This window comes from Trachinotus anak, unplaced genomic scaffold (assembly GCF_046630095.1).
Source record: "Trachinotus anak isolate AG129_WGS33_773 ecotype Australia unplaced genomic scaffold, CSIRO_AGI_Tana_v1 ptg000026l, whole genome shotgun sequence".
In the NCBI taxonomy this organism is placed as follows: Eukaryota; Metazoa; Chordata; class Actinopteri; order Carangiformes; family Carangidae; genus Trachinotus; species Trachinotus anak.
Window position 1 is genome coordinate 6,219,782 of NW_027273877.1, and position 21,721 is coordinate 6,241,502.

The 21,721-nt window shown below is 41.5% G+C and overlaps 3 protein-coding genes across 14 annotated transcripts in view; 2 read left to right on the forward strand and 1 right to left on the reverse strand.

Annotated features, from left to right (window-relative positions):
- Positions 1-301: 301 nt before the first annotated feature.
- On the forward strand, positions 302-4,960 carry LOC139609459 (FUN14 domain-containing protein 1). 4 transcript variants are annotated; one of them, XM_071464076.1, is made up of 5 exons: positions 302-898; positions 1,351-1,519; positions 1,774-1,849; positions 2,956-3,090; positions 3,528-4,960. In XM_071464076.1, exons 1-5 carry the CDS (start codon positions 874-876, stop codon positions 3,603-3,605), a joined length of 483 nt encoding a protein of 160 aa, XP_071320177.1. In that variant the 5' UTR covers positions 302-873; the 3' UTR covers positions 3,606-4,960. The 4 variants fall into 4 exon arrangements, with proteins under 4 accessions (XP_071320177.1, XP_071320179.1, XP_071320178.1 ...); XM_071464078.1 differs by having other exon boundaries at positions 2,956-3,084; XM_071464077.1 differs by having other exon boundaries at positions 1,354-1,519.
- Positions 4,961-6,727: 1,767 nt separating this feature from the next.
- cenpl (centromere protein L) lies at positions 6,728-9,296 on the reverse strand. The gene is made up of 5 exons (XM_071464074.1): positions 9,187-9,296; positions 8,350-8,524; positions 7,988-8,242; positions 7,067-7,648; positions 6,728-6,939 (listed from the first exon to the last, which is right to left on the reverse strand). Exons 1-5 carry the CDS (start codon positions 9,204-9,206, stop codon positions 6,865-6,867), a joined length of 1,107 nt encoding a protein of 368 aa, XP_071320175.1. The 5' UTR covers positions 9,207-9,296; the 3' UTR covers positions 6,728-6,864.
- A 2,668-nt stretch (positions 9,297-11,964) lies between these two features.
- Positions 11,965-21,721, forward strand: part of LOC139609453 (peripheral plasma membrane protein CASK-like) — a 34,454-nt gene continuing 24,697 nt past the window's right edge. For 2 of the 9 annotated variants that reach the window (XM_071464055.1, XM_071464058.1), the window contains exons 1-2: positions 13,124-13,224; positions 20,879-20,991. In XM_071464055.1, coding sequence (XP_071320156.1) covers positions 13,127-13,224; positions 20,879-20,991 — 211 coding nt within the window. In that variant the 5' untranslated portion in view covers positions 13,124-13,126. Of the gene's footprint in view, positions 13,068-13,123; positions 13,225-20,878; positions 20,992-21,721 lie in introns of those variants that run through there. The other 7 variants (XM_071464064.1, XM_071464062.1, XM_071464065.1 and 4 more) reach the window with 7 other exon arrangements.

Below are 21,721 nucleotides of genomic sequence, written 5' to 3' on the forward strand. Positions count from 1 at the left end.
GGACAAACGCTTGGCTCCGCCGAATCAAAGAAGAAAAACCGATGAGAACAAAATGACCAAAAACTTTTTCCCAGGATGAAAAGATGCGATTCGATATAGTAAATCCTTTCGGGGGGGACAGAAGCGCTCTCCGGGTGGCTCCTCAAACGTCACATCTTTCATCACAAAGTGATCTTGTGCCGCTATTTGAATGAGAATAGCTGAGTATAATATCCAAGATGTGAGTATTTCACAATAAAACGCGTTTCGGCCGCGAAGATAAAGTTGTTATAATTGTGTCACCTAAGCGAACCCACGCGCCGCTGTAGCCACGCCCTCTCCTCCCTCTTCAGCCAATAGGAGCGCCCCAATGCTACCATATGACTTCCCTGCTATATCATCCTTTTATCTTAAATATTCATATTTTCTCCTGCAAACCAAGCATCTCTGATATCATAATTATTCTGGAAGCGCATTAAAACTGTTAACGAACTGTCGCCATTGTGCATTAAAGTGCAGGAGTATTTTTCCCCCCTGGGAAAAAAATGCAACAATTTCCACACGGAAGAAACATCATCTTTTATTCAGTAATATGTATTGACACTTGGATGTCAAGTTGTCGTTTTCCTTTACATGCTGCTTAAACCATGACTGCAATGAATGGTTCCCTCCGAGCATTTCACACCATGCAGCTTCTATTTCAAGGTGCCAAAAATAATTCTATGATACCTTCGTCGTACGGGGAAAAAGTTGCAGAAATGTAGTAATAAAGTTGTTTAATTGCTGAGCCCAATCAAGCAATATCAGAGCATATTAACTGACGTGGCAATGCATCATAAAGTGGGCGTGGTTTAGTATTGTCAACATCCTGGTGACATAACCAGTTTCTCCAAAATGGCGACGGTGGACCACAGAGAAGGTTAGTGGTTTTGCTTGGTAAGAAATATGGGCGTTTTTACTCTAATTAATATTGGATTTTTTTTTAACATTTTGCATTTGCGATAGTGAAATCGGGAAACGGCCTTGACACAAATTCTTCTACCAGCCCGAAAAGTAAATATTAATGTGCACGATATTGAAGTGGTAGCCATTTGACGCTAGCCAGCTATTATTAGCATCCCCAGTCATTTACATAAAATAAACAAGAAGACCTCAGAGCCTGTTTGAAGTTTCACTTTTACGTTTTGGGTTTGAATTGCTCAATACAGGTTGCTGTCAGTAACTGAGTCATTTGAAGTACGTTTATAATGTAAGGCGAGGTGTATTACCATTTAGTGTGTATTTACAGCCTTTATTCTCCCTTATTCTGAAGGGCTGGTGGTGGCATATCTGTAGTATGTTCTTTGTTAACTTTACATCCTTGTCTCGCAGCAGGTCAGGACGACCCAGAGAGTGAAGATGAGGTGTATGAAGTCGTGGACCTGACAGAGTATGCCCGGAGGCATCAGTGGTGGAGCAGGGTGTTTGGGAACAATTCAGGTCCGATTGCTGAGAAGTATTCTGTGGCCACTCAGCTCATGATGGGAGGCGTGAGTGGATGGTAAGGTTCATGGGGGTCTCACCTGGATCAGCTTTGGCAAGAACAGAGTTACTTCAGTTATGTGTGAGGAACGACTGACAGTAGAACATACTGCTAGCAAGGCAAAAACATCACTGAGTGCACATCATGTGTTATAAAATCATTATAATTAAGTACTGTTAGTCAACATCTGTCTATACTGTTTGATGTAAGTCCACTTTATATTGTTTTTTATCATTTTAAGAACACTCCTCCCCTCTTCTCAACACATACAGGTGTGCCGGTTACCTCTTCCAGAGAGTTGGGAAGATAGCTGCTACTGCTGTTGGTGGAGGATTTCTTCTTTTACAGGCAAGAGCCAAAACACACAGTTTACATAGCCTCAGAAATTAAATATTCACTACATCAACATTGTCTCTCAGTGATAGACAAAAGTGCGTCCTTTGCAAGATTCATAGTTTGCCTTCTTACATAATTGACAACTGACGATGCATGATGCTCAGCTTGTCTCTTCTCTATAGCAGAAAGACTGGGTATTGTGTTGTTAGCTGGCTCTAGATGGATGCAGGCTATCTGAATTCATATGGGGTGCTGCAGTGTCTTGTTTTGCTTCTTAATCAAGTAAATTACACCAGAGACCATCAGCTGACTTGATTCACAGGCAGATCACGACACAAAAAAATAGTTGTCAAGATGTGGTTTGTGGGTAATCTTAAAATTATGCTTTGAATACATATCCTTGCATGTCTCTGTGTTTTTATTATTGTTATTATATAGCAAGGCCTCAGGTGTGGAACAAAGACAAGATTTATGCACCCAGAAAGAAAGGAGGTTTTCAGTTATAACCACTCCCAGAGTTCATTAATTGTCAGACAGAGATGAAAATTTATATTGGTTCGTTCTCCATATGAGTCGTTATCAGGGAAAACATCTTCCTGAATGTTCCCTGGATACCTACATTTTGAAAATTGCCGGTGCATCACACATCATCCTTTTCAAATCCAAAAATGATTGGACCCGGAACAAATCACCAGTTATTACTGAAAGAAGACATTTCAAGGTTCTATTTTAGGGACAGACTCATCTGTGTCTCTTAATGAAATTTGAATGCTTTTTTTTTATTACATAATGTGAACTTGTTTTGCAGACAGGTCTAGAGGGTCTCAATAAAACACAGATTATGTCTCCCTAGAAGGCATCATAAATGGCCAGACGGTGATGCAATAGAACACAGAAAAGGTGAATAAGATCACTGACCATTAGCTCGTTAGTGCAAACATATTATGCCAGCATTACATGTCATGTCAGAAGGTAATTTTGAGCTGAATCTTTTCAATTTTTTGTGCCTCAAAGTGGAAAACTGGGTCAAAAACAAATGCAGTACAAACTAAAGCATTATTAAATATATTTGTTGGGTATCTGCAGAACCAGTTCTGAATATGACTGTATTTCTACAGATCGCCAACCACAGTGGCTACGTGCAGGTAGACTGGAAGAAGGTGGAGAAGGACGTGAACAAAGCAAAGAAGCATTTGAAGAAGAAAGCAAACAAAGCAGCCCCTGAAATAAACACATTCATAGAGGAGGTAAAGGTACCTGTAACAAAGCTTGCTTTCTTTTTCACGCTTTTGCTTTTTTAATTGACTGTTGGTAAATCTAAATCAAATATTACTTTTTATTAACTAGAAAAAGGCACATAGCACGCACCTAACATATTTCTGAGATGTAATTAACTAGACCTATATTTAAGCCTTTTTCTTTGATGTCCTTGTTGTGTTGGAGCTGTTTCGTCATTTATCTGTAAAGTAGCAATGCCCTCTAGTGGGCTGTTAGCCATACTACACTCATCAGCTGTGACACAGCAGGCTTGACATGGTATATAACAGTATATGTATGATATATAAATATCCTTAGGTTAAAAATTTCCTCCAATCTTCGTTATTTGTCCACTATCACTCCAGCAGTTCACCCGTGTAAATCAATATGTTGAATGTCTTATTCTCCGTCTTTCCTCTCTCCTCCTGCACAGGCCACAGACTTTATAAAGAGGAACATCGTCCTATCCAGCGGGTTCGTTGGTGGCTTCTTTCTGGGTTTGGCTTCCTAAAGCTGCTGCACACGCTGCAGTCTCCTCTTACTGTGAATCTCATCACTACATAGGTCACTTTTATCTCCATTGTTTACCTCTCGGCCCCATGTGTGCACTGATTTATCTTTTAATGAACTGAACAGGGGGATTATGTTGAACATTAAAGCATGATCTGTTGTGACAGTGGTATTAACTGTGCTCTACTTTAAAATCAATCCTAGCTAATTATTTCCTCTGGGGTTGGGGTTGGCGGTTGGTTAAGTACACATTGTGAGGTGTGTATGAGGGGGTCAGTGGAGAATTGGGGTTCTTGGATTGTACTGTACAGACTCTTCTGTGGGGCCCATCGTGGCTCTTTGCCAGACTGCTAAATATGTCAAGCTGCCACAAACTAGCACAGATGCGTCTCAATCGTCCATCCCCTCATGTATTTGCTTGGTGGATGCTGATCTCTTATAGTTAGAAGTTGGCGTTTGTGGGCACCTTTGTAAATATATAGCTAACCCCTTTTCCGAGCTGTAAATACCCACACAAGACTAAATATTATATAAACAACATGGAAGACGGCAGAGTGGGAAGTTAACACCATCCCCCAGTCTAGTGCTTCGAGGTATTTTTTATGTAGCTGTGAAGTTTGGCGAGTTTATGTGCTATTTAAGCAAACACAATGCTGTTTTTAAAGTTGATCACACTGGCTGGGGGTTTAAACAAAGTTATTTTTCCGCCCTGAGCAGGAGTTCTTATTGATATACAGCACATATCATATGCATTAAGCATAACTAGATGCTCTCCTTTAAATTGACAATAAAGAGTATTAAATGCAGATTCTATATTCCCATAATCCTTAGCTCCACAATGCCCTTTAATGACAGGATAAGCATCATCTGCTGTACCCTAATTACCACCATCACAAGCTAGACACCAAAAGACACCAGTCCTGTCATTAAGGAGCATAATAGAGCAGCGATTGTGACTCCTACGCCCTCGCTATTGTCGTCGTGCATTTAGTAGTGACAGTGTAGCAATAACACAACAGCGATGCTGCCAAGTTGTGCATCATTACGTTCATTATCCAGATAGGATTTCCACACAGAGGAGACCACTTAAGTTGATCACAAGTTGCTTATTTTGTCTATTGCCTTTTTCCTCCAGTGCAATATACAGTAATGTTTCAGATGTAAGTTTTGTTTTGAAGAGCTTGTTATGTCTCCAACTGGCATTTTGTATGTTCATATTCCCTCATTGTTTCTATTTAATGTGATTTTTATAACTTTATTTGAGCTGTATGAACTTTGTTGCGAGTCTCTTTTGAAATAAAGTTGCCTGGTTTTGTTTTGAGTAACAATAAAATAAAGACTGAATGTTTGTCTGGAGTGATGTTAGATTTTTGGAGTTTGAGTGAGTAATAAGGGTAGGAAATATTGCTTTAGGTTGATTATGTCCATTTTGTCAAGTGTTGTATTTATAGATTATAAATAAAGAGATGGTGAGGGAGGCGGCACCATTTTGCCATTTCAGCTGCAGCTTAATTTGTTAACAAGCTTTTTTTATTTAATGGCAAAAAAAAGGAGAAATGAACAGTGGTGGAACAACTTAAACTGTTATAGTCGATAACTGGTAACTTTAATTAATTCAGTTAGAAAAACTGCAACACAGGAAACAACAGTAGAAACAACAAAAAAAAATATACAGAAAAAGGACACACAGCATCTCATCACAAGAGTTTGCTTGTCAAATAAAAGCCAGTCGTGGAGATAGAATATCAAATTTAGTGGGTACAGAACTGAGCAGCTTTTAGCAGACATATAAAGTTTTTTTTAAAGTGCTGATGGAGCTGCAGCCCCTCACTTCCTCAGGCGGGCTGCTCCACTGATTTTTGGCTGTTAGAGTGAAAGCTGATTGCCCACATGCAGCGCAGGGAAATGCTATGGTACAATCTCACAGAGGATATTCTGAAGGACCCAAGAGAATTTAGCCAGTGCACACAGTCATGTTGTGCAGGAGGGACCAAACCTTGTCAAATTTTATAAACAAGGCACAAATTTGAAAATAATGTAAAACTACCAAAGCTCATTAAATTATATTTTTCCTGTATCTAACAGTGATGGAAATGCATTGGTCTAGAGTTTGTTTGTGTAAAGACTCAAGAGGTCTGAAAGCTGTTTCCCCAGTCTGTCTCCAACATGTGATGGAATGAGACATATGGGAAGGGATCATAGCCTGCATAAATAACTTCACTGCACCCAGAGAGAAACCGGTTCTAATTTGTCTAAAGTTCAGTGAGTTATACTCTAAAATAATGACTCCAGCTGCTGAGGTTTAGCTGCAGGAGAAAGTTTAGAGTCGCTAAATAACATGCACGCATTTCGTTGGATTGTGGGAGAAACCAGAGCGCCTGGAGAAAACCCATAACAGGCACAGGCAGAACATGCAGACTCCTCACAGGAAGGTCCTGGTCTGCACATTTGAATCTGCTAAAAATCAAGATCTGTCCAACTAGTTAATCACGATACAATGTAAGAAAATAGACCCACAGCTGCTTGGAGTCCACAGTTTTTCATTTCCGTCTTAAAATAATAGTCTGATGCACATGTGTACATTAAAACAGATCAAGTTGATATCTTCCAAATTCTGTCTTTTTAGTACAAAATTTCATCTTTATGTTAGACAGTGGAGGAATAATAGCAAAAAGAGCAAATTTCGCACTAATAGACCTGTAACATATTTACTTCATTTGTCTAACTCAGACATTGTAGCCTCATTAACTGCAGAAACTTTGGAATACGTCTTTGTAAGAAACTACTGTGTGGATTTCTTAAGAGACCTCTTAATGAACAGGAAGAATGAGGTTTCACCTTGGCACCTGGCTGAATTTAACCTGAACCTATGTAGCCAGACTGTTAATCACCACACTTCATCCCCTTTTTTTTTTTTTAAACCTTTATTTACAAATATAAATGACAAAATGAATGTCATGTGAACAACTAGACAAGGATATATACAGTAAACTATTTACAAAAAAGGGGGGAACCTAGCAGATAAAGTAGATCTGAGGGGCTTAGAGATATTACTGTGGAAGATGTATTTCAATTTCATGTCTTAAAATAGCAGTTCACTTTTATTAAAAAAAAAAAAAAAAAAAAAAAAAAAAAAAAAAGGTTTAGCATAAAATAGGGACTGTGATATAAAGCTGCACATCCAGTCTTTCAAGGTTGAACTGTTGTTCAAATGAAAGCTGATATTGCAATGCTGCATTTCCTGTTAAAGTCTTACTTCTTTAGACGGGCATTTTGAGGAGAGCACACTCTGTCAGTAGTGTCAGGGTGGTGATCATATATCTGCTGTTGGAGATCTGAAAGGAAAGGAAAAAAACATTAGCACAACTCTTATTTTTCCTTTGTGTGTGTGTGAGTTAAACAGGCTATGAAAAGATGAATATGTTGTGAAAAACTTTATAAGCTGTGTCTGTCAGACGGTACCTTGACCCTGCCGTTGTACTTGGCTGAACCCAGGGCTGTGGAGACCTGTTTCAGACTTCCTGCTGACAGATCCAGCCTGAAGTGTCTGTAGAAGTGGCTCTTCAGCCCCTGCATGAACCTCGTCACCTCTTCAATGTCAATATTACCCCCCTCCTCCACCGCGTCCCCTCCCTTACTCTGCTCCTGTGGATCCTTTCTCACACTGCTCCACAGTTCCCAGGCGTCTTGGGGGTTAACTGTATAGGTGATCTGCAATGGTGGCACAACTGGAAGAGTCCAAATCATTTTCAGGTGCTGGATGCTGGATTCAGTGTGGCAGTTAGTCCATAATGCCACCAGCCATTGTAGGCTGGTATGGCTGATTTCCAGGGGCCCAAAGCAGCAGTCAAACATCTGCTGGAACCAGGATTTGACCAAAGAAGTGAGAACCTCAGGTCCACTGCTGCCGAAGAGCGGCAGACAGATGAAGTCTGTCGGAAGTGAGTGCAGGTAATCGGAGTTGCCGTTGATGCAGGTCAGCCAGCCGCTCCATACTGACCTCTGTGGTTCGTCCTGCCCAGCAAACAAAGGCTTTGAATTTATCTGCGGTGGGAGAGGGAAACGACAGAAAAAAGCAATGTGTGTCAGACAGAGAACACAAGGCATCCTCAAGATACAAAATGCACAATTACGGTTCTTTTAGTCATCAGTAATGAGACATGTTGAAGAACTGGTTCACTTTCATTTTTAAAAAGGTCTATTTAAGATTTTTGCCTGCTTCTCCGAAGCAATACTCTTTTCATCATTTTAATCACCACATATCTACATGGCCAAGACAGGCTTAGAATTAAAAAAAGAAAAAAAAAAAGATGGTTTCATGTGACACACAGTGACACTATAAGCCTAAAAAGCTTCCCTGCTTTGACAGAATCCCGAGCGTACCTGTATGAGGACAGTTTCAGCATCATCCTCCGTCGCCATCATCCCGTGCACCACAGAGAAGGACACTCTGAAGGCGCTCTGTGACCCCTCCACTTCCACCGCCAAGCCTTGCTGCTTCTCTGCAGCGATAAACGCAGAGAGCTGCCTGGAGTAGCTCTTCAGCTGTGTGTGTTTGAACTGATACAGAGGAGTAACGTACGACAGTTTCCACTCCATTTTCATCAGTAAGGCAAGATGCTCTGGATTCACCTTCTCCTGCGACAAGGAAACATAGAGAGGATGACCACTGTGTGTCTCTCTGTATTCAGAAATCCACATTTAAAAAAACAAAACATGGACAACAATGGCTTGGATTGACTCACAGTGATATTGTGTGACTTTGGAGCTCTTCTGCTGCTGTTGAGCCTCCGTGCTGTCAACGCTGGAGTTAAGCCAAGCCGTGAAGCAGCACCCAAGCAGCTGCGGTATGACTGCCGGTAACTCTTGTTTTTGCTCCGTCTCTGAACAACCACGCTGTTGATGGGAGTCCTCACCACACTGCAAATCACACACAGACCACCATAACATCAGTTTCTTCCGGTGTTTACTGTAACAGTTAGGAATACAGGCAGTCATTGCATTGCTTTTTGTAGAACCTTTGAAGAACCAAATTGCGGCACAAGCAGAGCTGAAAATACCCTCCGTCTATGTAAAGTGATGTGATGAAATTTTACACTTTTAAAGTGTAATTTAACGAGAAACGTTCGATAAAGTTTTCTTTGTCGGTAGAATTAAACATAAAACACACTGGGTGTCAATTTTAGGATCCCCTCTTTTGTTTTATTTTGGGGGAAGACCGCTCAGAGAATAAGAGAAGAAACCTAAAAATGTGCAATTTCTATTTAGTACCGTGCTCCTTTTGCTATAGGATATTTGCCGAATAGAAAAGTGGAAGCCAATGACTCGTAAAATGTCTTATATATCATTATGACACATTGTCATATTTCAAGAAAAGCAAACCAAAATAAAACTACTCGGTTACTAAATGTTCTTTGGTACAGCAGTCTCTGCATAAGGACGACAGTGCTAAATGTCGGGGCTAGAAGAGCCGTAATACTCTGTCGACCAAACTGTGCTGTTTTTGCTGCCGCGAAGACAAAAAAATGTGTAGATATGTAGAAATAGTAATGTTTTATGGTATGAAATAGATAGAGTTTTACCTGTTATGAGGTCGCTCCATGTCTGGCGTACCGAACGAAACCGGAAACAAATTTGAACATCGCGCTTTCCCAGGAGTCTGCGCGGTTAGAACTAGCCAATCACATAAATCCAAACAGGAAGTGAGCTTTTTATTGATTGATTTTTTTTTTTTTAACAAATATCTTTTCCAGTAAAGCAAATGCAAAATGTTTTAATATACACAATTAAATAAAGGGAACGTGAAAAGAGACATAGAAAAGGCGAGAGAAAGAAAAGGAATATGCACAGAAAAACAATGAAATAAAACATTATTAAATTGAATTAGTGATCACTGCAAGGACAATCAGATTTTGTACTTATTCCTAATAACAACAACAACAACATCAACAATAATAACAACGGTAGTAATAATAATAATAATAATACATTATTATTGTTGTTGTTGTTGTTTATAATAATATAATGTTATTATTATTATTATTATTATTATTATTGCTGCTGCTGTTATTATATACAATGCTCATTAAACTAACACCACACCACCAATTTTAACACGATTTGAAAAAATCAAATACTACTACTTCAGAATATAGCTCATTTTAGAGAACAGTGAGTGAGCACATTTATAATACTGTATTATACAGTTGGTATAGGTTTATCAACAATATAGAGTGTGCCAGTGGCCATTGGAATGAAACCAAATGTTCTACAGCAAATCAAAAAGAATAAAAGGACTAAACCATGAGGACTGCTGTCAACTAGCTTTAGAAGGGAAAGAAAATATGAAATGAAGAAAGGGAGGAAAGGCTGGAGAATCTATAGATTTGCATTCATAAATTGTGCAGATACATGTGTTTGTGTGTGTTTGTACTTATGCTCACATTATGCGACTCACTTCCCATTTGGGCAAGGGGTGGAGTTGGGGGTGTAGTGGTTATGGTTAATTTGAGTCTCTGTGGAATTAATGTTAGTCAAGTAATGTTCTCCTAAGTGACAAAAAGAAGTGTGTGTATTTGTATTGGTGTGTGCGCATATTCCACGAGCTGCCAGTTTCACATGCAATCACCAGTCCCCCTCCCTGTTACCATGGAAACTGTGCTCTTTTCTTTTTTTTCTCCCCATGTATGGTCTCTCCCTACTTTCTTTTTATTCTTCTTTTGTTTCTCTCATCTTACCCCTTACCTATCTTACTTATGTTCCTTTGTATATATTGTTTCCAGTCTTCCATTTGCCGTTACCCTTTTGTTGTGTGAGCTGGTGTGCATGTGTGTGCATATCTTTATGTTTAGCAGGTACCTATGTATTGTATGGAGGGCTGTTCAATAGCACGCACACTGCCATACATACAATATGATGACCACATCAACAGCCAATCGCATTATTGGGAGCTGCTGGTTGGCTTCAGCCAATGGGGGAAGCTTGCAGATGATGTGTGTGCAGAAGGGATGCAGCGCCATGGAAACTGCAGAGGGTGCCATCAGTGAACAGCGCACTCTAGTGGCACCAGATGTCTTTGTTGATCACCATCTGCATGGCTGAGATCAACTTTCTGCTTGAGGGAACATCAATTGCTTTTTGGTTCTCATGTCTCTCAGCTCAAACTTTTCTTTTTATTAGTTAGTTTGTCAGGTACTTTTTTGCCTCTGCAGTGGAGCCTGGCCCATTTGTCTTCAATATTCAATATAAATGTATTAAATTACACGGAACATTGAATTTCATTTAAAGGACATGATACACTGATAGGTCAAACAACATTAACAAATAACATTAAAATGGTTGTGACACCTACTTTTTATTAAATCATGAACTTGATTATTATTTTTTTTAAACTTCCCTTAATGTTCACTCCAGCAACACATTTGGGACATTAGTGGTAAAATATATTTCACAGTGTGTGTTTTGAATTTTCATTCTCCAAATGAACAGGCAAAAAGTTATGGTTAGGGCCATATTTAAAGAAATCATATTGAGTGCTAATTGTACATTATGTGAATTGCTGAATTCTGTGGTGCACTGCATACAGAAAATATAACATATTATTTGCAACAAAGAAAGTAAAAATGGATCAAGTTGGACCATTATTCCAATTAAATAATTATGTAATTCCTTTTTCAGATTTTCTGCTTCGTTCTCAAAATCTTAATCAGAAGTTCTCAGTGATTTCTCACAGTTTCAGAAATGGACTGCGTTACATTTGAAGATGTTCAAAATGGAGCAGTGGGGGTTGTATGGGTCCTGTCATCCCCTCTAGGGGGCATCACCAACTCATCTCAGACCTTCTCCTCCCACACCTGGGGAAATTCCACCTGCGTCCCTGAACCTGCCACAGGAACTCCTGCGCCTGCAGATAGATTACATGACAGTAAATAAACTTAATCTCGACATTAGTGCGCACTAATCGCCAATAACACGTTCTCCAGAGGCTTTTGCGAAAATGTTACCTATTACCCACAAGAGAAAAGGGCTTTAGATTTCCTAGATAATTGTACAAATTCCAGCGGTTAGAGCTGAGCATCATGATACACACATCTGTGTCAGTATCCCACTGTCAGTGTCAAATTAATGAAATAATACAGACACTGTGTTATTACTGCTGAGGAACCTCCCTAACGACCCATGGGAATTTGGGAATCACTGAAAATTGCAATCTTCCCTTTTTATATTCTGCGTGAGAAAATGCACCTGTTTATCTGCAGGGCCGGCAGGCAGTGCATGGAAATAAGTCATTACTGGCAGAGGAGATAATTTGGAGAGGAATAAACTGCATGTAAAAAGGATGGAGATAAGAAGGGGAAAGGCTGACGTCAGTGATGGGGTTTGGATGGTCGACGCTTGCGCGGGATACACTGGATGCAACCGTTGGAGGAGATTAGGAAACTGCGCCTAAATCGGACCCCTCTCGGACGCCATCTTGGCTCGAACGACGCCGAAATGCGAACCCGGGCCCACTCTCCGGGACCATTTTGGCTCTAGTCGGACCAGTTTCCTGAACGATAGAGGGAGGGGCCTGGCATTTCTGGAAGTCGGAGGAACAGCCAGTCAAAGCCAGCCAGCATCTGAGCCAGCACGGGAACGGGAGCAGCGGTGGACGAAGGGTGGGCTGTGTTGGATTACGGTATACTTGCAATATTCACCAGCGCAGACGGTGTATGCAGCGGAGCAGTCGTCGACATGAACGTCAAGGTCTTCTTCAATTTGGGCTCGGGAAGCTGAAGCATATTGCAGCCCGGTCACATTACGTCTTCGGTGGGATAAGCCATCTGTGATACACTGGGTGTGCTCAGCGCAATAACGGTGCGAGCCAACCGGTTATTCCATCGACAGCTAGCTCACATTAACCCAGCTAGCCAACCATTTTCGAGAGCCTGGTTAGCTTGCGGTGAAGAGAGCATCTTGGTCGGTGCGGGAAGTGTCCGTGGATGCTGCTGAGGAAGTCGAGTACCTGGCGGTATCCAGCAGCAAGCTACAAAGCCGAGGCATGCAAAAAGGGGTGTTTTTCTGCAAACGAGCGAGGAAATCTCCACGCCCTGGGGTCTGCTCTATGGTTACTATTTAGCTAGCTCGCTGGCTAGCCAGCCTACCGGGAGAGTAGCTCAGGAGAAGGTGGGGCCGCGGAGTGACAGCCTTGGACGTCAGCTAATGTGGCTAGCCGGCTAACTTGGACTCTTGAGTGGCCACTGGTTTTCCAGACACTGACATCGGGGGGGGTTTGAATTACCAGCAGTGTGCAGTCTGGCACAATAGTAACTGCATTCAGGAAGAACATACGTTATCACCGATTCCTGCAAAACCCGTGTGGGTGGGATATCTTGAGGAGAGCATCCTCGTTTACCTGAATGACCATGGCGGACGACGACGTGCTGTTCGAGGATGTGTACGAGCTGTGCGAGGTGATTGGAAAGTAAGTGCTGTCATTCATGTGCCAGCTTCCCTTGTATGTTTATATTTGATTTGTTGTGGATGTTTTTTGTCATGCCCTCCTTGGCAACAGCTACACATTGTCTGGGTGCTGATCTTGTGTGTAGGCCTGCAGGTTTTTACGTGGGAAAGTTCACTGGGTAGGTGAGGTTGATCTTGGAGGTGCACTGCAATTTAACTGAACATGGGGTTTCATAGCAAACACCTCATTTCGTAATATAGCCTACAGAGAGTCACAGACAGTGTTTGACTTGATCATGACTTCCATGCAGGAAAGTGAGTTTACATGACTGAGAACGAATGTTTATCAGACCTACGCTTGTTTGATTACAGGTTGAAAATGTGGGGCAGTGTAGGTCTTGTCCCTTTACCTTATTTAGATATACTGCACAATCCAAAAATGTTCAGTTTTTTACAAAATGTCAGTCGCCATTTATTGCATTTGGTGAAGAAATGAATTTAGCTGACAGACTGTCAGTTTGGGTTTGAAACACAGGGCATGTGGAAGAATCATCTGGCTGCACATTTACGGAAGTCTGCAGACAGGATTTTCCTTCTTCACACTGGCATACTGTCACTGACAGATTGATTAGTCTGTCAAACACTCAGTGAAGGTGTCAGTGAAGGACTAGCTCTTGTTTTTAAATACAATAGTGAAGTGGTTGTGTTTTCATGTAAATCAGGAGGCTAGCAGAGACACATATAAAACCATGAGATGCCAAGGTTAAAGCAGCCATGGCATTTGGAAATTCCCTCAGTATGCGTGTTACCTCTGTGTGGTCAGACATGGCTCCTCCTGTCCTGGAAGTGAGGCAGGCCGGCTGACAGGCCCATCACAGTCCTGGGCTACCAGTCAGTCCCCTCCCCCCAGCAAGCTCCACTCACTGGAGGTCTGAGGGTCCATTAAGTTTGTTGTAGGGGAAAGAGGCACACTCTCTCAAGACCCTCAGGCCCCGTTCTTTATCCTGAGACTTCCTGTTGCCTTGGTTACTAATTGATGGTTGGTCCACGACCACTGCCTTTGAGTCCCAGTAACGGATACAAGGAGCCATTGGCAAGAGTTGGCGCCGTTATTTGACAATACAAATCACATAAGGTGGTAAATACAGTAAAGTGGAAATATTTTCTTTGGATACATCGGCCATTGTGAATGACAGATGAAAAAGTGTATTTCCCCATTTTAATTTACGTTGCTTGATCCCATGCCTGAGTCAAACTATTTAACTTTAGCTGTCAGGTGAGTGGAGGCTTCACTGGCAGGTGATACTGGCCGTATAAGATGCGCAATTATGTCAGCTATTACATGTTATTGTTTCTGCTGTTGTTAATTACATGGCAAAACCTTAATTACATGGCTGCACTTAGTAGCACATTTGTTCATGTAAATATATCCCGGCTACCTTTATAGCCAAAAAGTAGAAACCCCCTCATGTTCGGTACCCCCTGCAGCCATAAGCAAGCAGTGAGAAATGTTGCTCAAATACTTATTTAGTGTGTTGAGCAGTTTTGTAGGTGTGGTCACACAGTCCAGGCAGGTCAGTAGATGGGTAATACATGACTGAAATAGTCTGGACTGGAGCATATCTTAAGCTTTAGTAAAGAAGTGAGATGACACATTTATATCATAAAAAAATCCCAGAAAATCCCTCTTATCCTTCCAGTTCTTTTGTGAAAGTGCAGTTGATGGATCAAGTGTGTTGAGTCCTGGTGTCCTGGGATGTGTTGCAGGAAGAAGGGGGGGATCATTTTTCCTTAGCCCAGAGTGGGAGGGGAAGGGAGGCTGAAGCAGATCAATGGAGACAAGTGGAGTTGGGAATGGGATGGCCCTGAGGCTAAGGATATAAATAATGCCAGCAGACATTGACTGCAGCACTCTCCCTCATGTTTTACTGTCAGCACTACTGTAGGTACTGGACAACAAGGCAGACAGCAGAAACATGAGAATGATAATTAATTACAAATTGAAATTAAAATGCTTTACAGCCACAGGAAACCATCATAAAACCCTACTGCATTATTATCTTTTCCGGTTAGAATACATTAGACTATATTCCTGCTCCTACATTTTAGCCGAAGCATGTTTTGTATCAGAAGCGAGTGCATTGTGTCATGCGAGGGGATGGCAAGATTTACACAAAATGGCCTGAAAGCAGGATAATAATAATATGATAATGATGTCAGGAAAAAGTTTTGTTTTTTCATGTTCCTCCTCCTTAAAAGAAATTTCAAGAATTTCTCTTAAATTTTTTCTGATTGTGACTGATGCTGAGACTTCAGGGCATGCTAATTGAAAAATACTGTAATTGAGAGTGGGTGAAATGAAGTAATAAGTTTGGAGTAATTAGTTTGTCCTTTACCTCGTGTCATATCAATTAAGAGATGTCATGGCAATTTGTCTCACATGATCGGATGGTCTTGGTGCTGTTGTATACTCACGTCTCTCACTGACCTTTGACCTCAGCTCCTTTCAAACTTGTACATAAACCCTATTATCCAGCTCGTCCCTCGCTCCGTCTTCTATTGTTGTTCAGAAAAGTCGTCTATTATTGTCCCTGATCGGCTTGTGTTGGAGAGGAGCAGCCTGGCTGGGTGGGATTGAGAGCACTGGGGATGCCATCACTGTTCAGTAATCATCTCCTTTAAACTTGGAATGTAAAGGGAGCCATGTACAGGGTGATTTCTACTGAAAGACGGTTAGTAAGTACATGTGGAGAAATTTTTTTTTGTACAAAGTATCGGTTTGTTTACTTTTTATTTTTTAAAGATTTTACCTTTGATCTGCTCATGCTTTTTTATGTAACCAGTCTCTGCGATTGCATAGGCCTTTGAGCTCAGACTGTGTTTACGGCACTGTGCACACAGCCAACGTTGGCTCCTGTGCACATAGCCAACATAGGCTCCTTGTCCACCGGGATCCTCTTGTTTCGGTGCTGCCTTCTTCCTCTCATTATTTTCGAAGGAAAGATGTGCTTTTGCATTGCTGGCAGCACAGAGAACTTAGCAAGGTTTCAGAACCAAGAGCCGAAGCACAATAAGTCAAAAATATTTGAACTTTTAGCAAGTTGGACTCCTGATTCATCAGGGCTTATAGTTGCATGGCAACGGGATGAGCTGCATATGTCTGTGTTGCATTGCTATAAAGATAAATAAGGACTATGTCTGATTTTATAGCTCATGCATGTAAATGTTCATTCAACTCCCCTGTGGTCACACTAGCCTTATTTCAATGGAGGAAGATCAGACAGGTCAGGTGTCAATTCAGCTTCTGAGTGGATTAACTCCAGTGAAAGATGACACGGGCTATTGAGCAGGCGTGGGCTATGCAGACCCTGCTTATTATGTGCTCATTGTTTGTAGTTCACGTTGTAAATATGTGATGATGATGTGATGTGAACATAATGTACTAACCACAGGCCTGTTTTTGAGATTTCAGCTTTAGTTGAAATGTTGGCAAAGCACTGAAGCAATTTAATCAATTTCTGTCTGTAATGATTCTGTTTGAATAGGACTTAGGTTGTTGAGAAGCACTGTTGGAGTCACAGTGCTCTTTATGTCAGCCCTGGGGTGCTCATTAGAGCCAAGGATATTGGGATGTGCGACTCACTCTGAACCAATGAAGTGATAAGTCCTCTGGCTTATTCTGAGTTGGATAATTAAATTGCTTGGGCAACATTTTAAATCTCACATTTTCATTGATTGTTTTATAGTTTTTAGAGCTAATGATAGTTTCTCCCCAACATTTAGCATACGAATGTTACACAAACTGCTGTGCTGCAGAAAGGCAAAATGGTTTGCCTGAACTGTAAACAATTAAAGTAAAACTTCAGTTGTCACTTATCACGTTTTAGAAGCTTCAGGGTTAACTAGCAAAATAGATAAGGCACAATGAATTATATTTAATATTACATATTATTACATATATTAATTCAGATATCACTGTGTGAGTTTTTTGTGATCAGTTATGTATTAGGTCTGCAACCAACACAACCACAACAAATTTAGTGTAGAGTGTTTTTTTTTTTGTTTTTTTTACTTTGCCACCCTATACAATATAGTAATCTTAAATGCTTTCTTATAGTAGAGAACCTTCCTCTTCATGTGCAGTTCTGCTCTGTTAAGCTGCCCACACACACAGCAAATCACTGGTTGTGAATGGATAGCGTAAAGTTGAAACTTTTGTTCAGACCACAAAACCAGACTCTACGGGGTGGTTTAAACAAACCCGGTTGCTCGTCTGACTTATGTATAGGAAAGGATTTTCTCCCAAAGCTTTACAGCCTCCTCAGGGTATCTCTTCTCTAAATTTCAGTTTGCAAGACGAATGCTAATTTCCCCTCTAATATTCAAGGGGTTGTTTCCCCAATTTGCATAAGGAAGCGCTCTGGATTATTTTTGCTGAGACATTCACAGTCTACGGTTGAACAGCAGTGAACTTTGTTGAACTTGTTAAATTAACAGCTTTGAACTTAGCTCAGTTTTGGCAGTAGGGCAAACAAAACACTACTTAGCCTGGAATTAGTCTGTTAGAATCACTTTCATGGATTGGCTTTCAGAGCCTGCACTTCTCCAAAAATGTATTAATAGACAATTGTCAGGTTTTATTGCATCCATAGGAAGCTCTGAAATCTTATCACTAAAATACAGAACTTAAAGATCCCTTACACATCCAACAATCAATTTGATTCCGTCTTTTTGGGCTGCTACTTATTTTTGAATTTGTTATGTTGTTAATCATAAATTGTGTCTGGCATGGTAGTGAGGTTTGCTACATGCAATGGGTTTTGCAGAAAACAGCTGAAGGACAGTTAATGGTATAGGCTTGTCACTGTATATCACAGATGATAATGGGCCTGGTGACAAGAACAGATAAGATGCAATTTACCTGGCTCAGTATTAGAGCAGGATCTACCAGCACCAATAGTTTGCCAACCTGATTTCTCCACTGGAATAATTTTTTTGTATCTCACAGCTGCCCAAACATTTAGCCCAGATCTGTGGGACATACTGAGTGAATTATGCTAGCTGCTGGCCACAGCTAAAGACCAAAATGCTGCTTTAAGCAAAGATGGTTGCTCTCAGGAGAGCAGTACTGGTGATGTTGAGTCTGCAGCTACAGATGTGTCCCGTCCCTGTTTAGGAGAGAAATAAAAAACTGATTCACGACCAGCATGGATGTTAAAAATCTAACCTAACATCCAGTCTTTGATTTACTCGGAGCAGAGAGCTGAAATGAGCCAAGGAGCAGTCTGCAAAGATTGCCACTCCGGGCTAATGTTTGATGACTGCCGCTGTCGGATGTGAGCCATGTGTGGGCGTTTTGTATGAGCCCACTCAGCACAGCTGTGGTGATGTCAGTATGGCATGCGGCCTCTCTGGTTCCTCACTTTCAGGCGCGCGCGCGCACACACACACACACACACACACACACACACACACACACACACACACACACACACACACACATACACACACACACACACACACACACACAGAGTCTCTCTCTCTCTCTCTCTCTTACACCTACTTGCTCGATTTTAATGCCTCTATAATAGCTACTGTACATGGCTGAATGGCCATTTAATGTTTTTTATTCCAGATGATGAAATGAATTGCATTCTAATTTATTAAATTAAATAGCAGTCCTAGCCCCCTTTTCACTTGTAACACACAACTATTGTCGAAACAGCCTCGTTCATTCGTGAATTGATTCTCCATGCAGCTCCCTTGAATTGACAGCCAAGATTACAAATGGGGTTGATGCATAAAATCTGGCAGGTTCACCCAACCCCACCTCATTGCTTAATGGTGGTAATGAGTTTTATTGACACACATTAGATCAGTGCCAAGACGGCCTTACCCTCACTGCATCATTTGTATCCTGGTTGTAGCACCTGACCTAGCTCCCCCAAACCTTCACCAGTCAAACACAGATCTGAAAAGATTGTAAGGCTGAAATGGGGGTGTCTCAAGCGGCACCCCACAGCTCCAAAGCCCTCTTTTTAATGGGAAACACAGCTGCTACAGCACGTCAACCCGGCAGGGCAAAGGTCAGTGGGGTTGTCAGATCAGCAGCAGGATTCCCGTGGACTCTGAAGGGAAGAGTGTTGTGTTTTACGTTTCTCTCGGCCCAGCGCGTGCACGCACTGCCTGCGTTCGTTTGTATGGGTTAATCATTACAGCAGATGTGAGAGTGAATCAGCTGCAGCGCCAACATGCACAGGCGGTTAAACTGCATAGCTTTTACTGTCGGTGTGACGCTGACACTATCAGGCCAGTTCATTTGCTACTTCAGTTAAACCAATGCCTGGCCACCGCTTTGCTTTTGCAAAGTAGGTGTTATTGTGTGTGCCTGTGTGTGTGTGTGCGCGTCGTCTGTTTGTATAGCGTGTGCGTCTTCGGTAGCATTGGTTCCGCCTCTGAGATTTGCAGACTTGAGAAATGTAGAGACAGCTGTAACACGGCAGGGGTGTGTGTGCCTGTAACTCTCAGTGGGCCAGGAGACGGAAAATGTGCAAATGTCTGAGCTTTCAGTGTTTGTTCCCGCCACTTCATTCCAGATTTAATTTCGTGCTTAGTTCTTGGACATAATGAGAAAGAATTATTATACACATCTTTGATAATAAGGAAATACTAGGCCACCACTTATAGTCTGCAGATAGAACCAACCTGTGTGTTAATGCGAGGAGAGCCACTTTCTGTGGTTTGGGTGTGTGTGAACGCTCGTAATGGCCTGTTGCATCAACAAACCGCTGTGTTATTTCATAAACAGTGTTATAAGGATTTGTCTGTTTATTTAATCAACAAAAAATGTATCCAAGACAATATTTGATTAGTGGTTTGTCATTTATCAAGTCGTTATTTTATACATTCAACAAATCATTTAATTATGAAAGAAATCATAACAAATTAAATAATTTACAATGAAAACATTATCAGCTTTTAATTGCAATAAGCTTTTGGGCTGAGCTTTGCTTTACTGCACAACAGATATAGGGAAGTTGTTTGTAATGGTCTGACACCAACACCTAACCTCTGATAGGTGAGTTAGAGTTAGAGAATTCACTGTTCTGAAAAATAGTGTATATGTAGGAAACGCAATGAATTGTCTCAATCAATGTGGAATTACAACTGGTACTGTTGGAAGTGCTCTTTACCCAGTGGTTATCAAGTATTTCTGCCACACAAACCTTGAACAGAGTTATCTTCTTGGCTAGTCATTGTTGGACCACTATGTTCCTCTTTAATCCAAAATCTTGAGAATTACGGTTGGTCACAGGACAGGATATCGTGCTTTATAGCTTCCATATGTCAGCCCAAATGCAGTTATATAAGGAAACACAACCTTACAATATCACCCAGATATAAACCTTGTAGGGTAGGTCTCCCTAGCTCAGGTCTCTATAATAAGGCTTTTATTTTAGCTTTTACAGCTGTGCTGCACACCACTGCTCTATAATTCCCACTGGCATGAGGATGGAGGCCACGATGCGTAGCTAACCACCCACTGTAAATCCACAGTGTTCTCAGAAACAGTACTGAGTCTGCCCATTGCACTGGGCTGGTGTGTGTGTGTGTGTGTGTGTGTGTGTGTGTGTGTGTGTGTGTGTGTGTGTGCGCGTGTGCGCGTGTGCGTGTGCGCGCGCGTGTATGCAGTTGTGTGCATGTGATTATATGTACAAGTGTTTCTGGTAAGTGATAACCATTCTTGTGTTTAAATCTGAGAAATTGTGTACACAAAGATTTCTGTTGTTGCGGGTGACTGTGACTAACGCAGCATATGTGTGTGTGTTGCAGGGGTCCCTTTAGCGTGGTGAGGCGCTGCATCAACAGGGACACGGGCCAGCAGTTTGCTGTAAAGATCGTCGATGTGGCCAGCTTCACCTCCAGCCCTGGCCTCAGCACAGAAGGTGAGGAAGACAGCAGACCTGGTTGGAACAGATGGAAGGTGTTAACAGAATCAGGACAGGAGAGGATAGTTGTCAGGGATCTTATCAGTCACAGAGAATTACACTTTTAGACAGGCATACTTAGATCTCACAAGTTTTAACCAACTTGTGCGTCGCTTTCTGTACTGTAATGCAAACTACAGACACCTGGTTGTCCTTGTGGGGTAAAACAAATGTTGGGAATAATCTGAAAACACAGTTTGGCTCAGATATCAAACATCAAGGCACACGCAGAGTGTATAATGGCATTCTCACGCACAAATAAATGAGGCATAATGTCACACACCCTGCACCTAGATGAATAATATGTTGGAACTGCATGTGTTTGTCTGTGTGTGGATCATGGCGTGTGTGCGTATTGGTTAGGTTGTGATTGTGAGTATGTGTGAGATATCGAAGTATGCCATGTCTCACCATGTGGTTTTGTGCTTTGTCATGCTGTGGTCTGTGTGTGTGCGCGGGTGTGTCTAAGAGAGAGAGATGGAGACAAAGATCATAGGTAGGTGTGTGTGTGTGTGTGTGTGTGTGTGTGTGTGTGTGTGTGTGTGTGTGTGTGTGTGTGTGTGTGTTGGTGGTAATGTTGGCGTTCACCATGTGCCATCTGTGAGGTCTCAGTCAGAGATTAGTCTGGCAGCCAAAAACAGCAAGACAAGGAAATGACCCAAGGGAGGAGAAACTGAAAAAGTGTAGA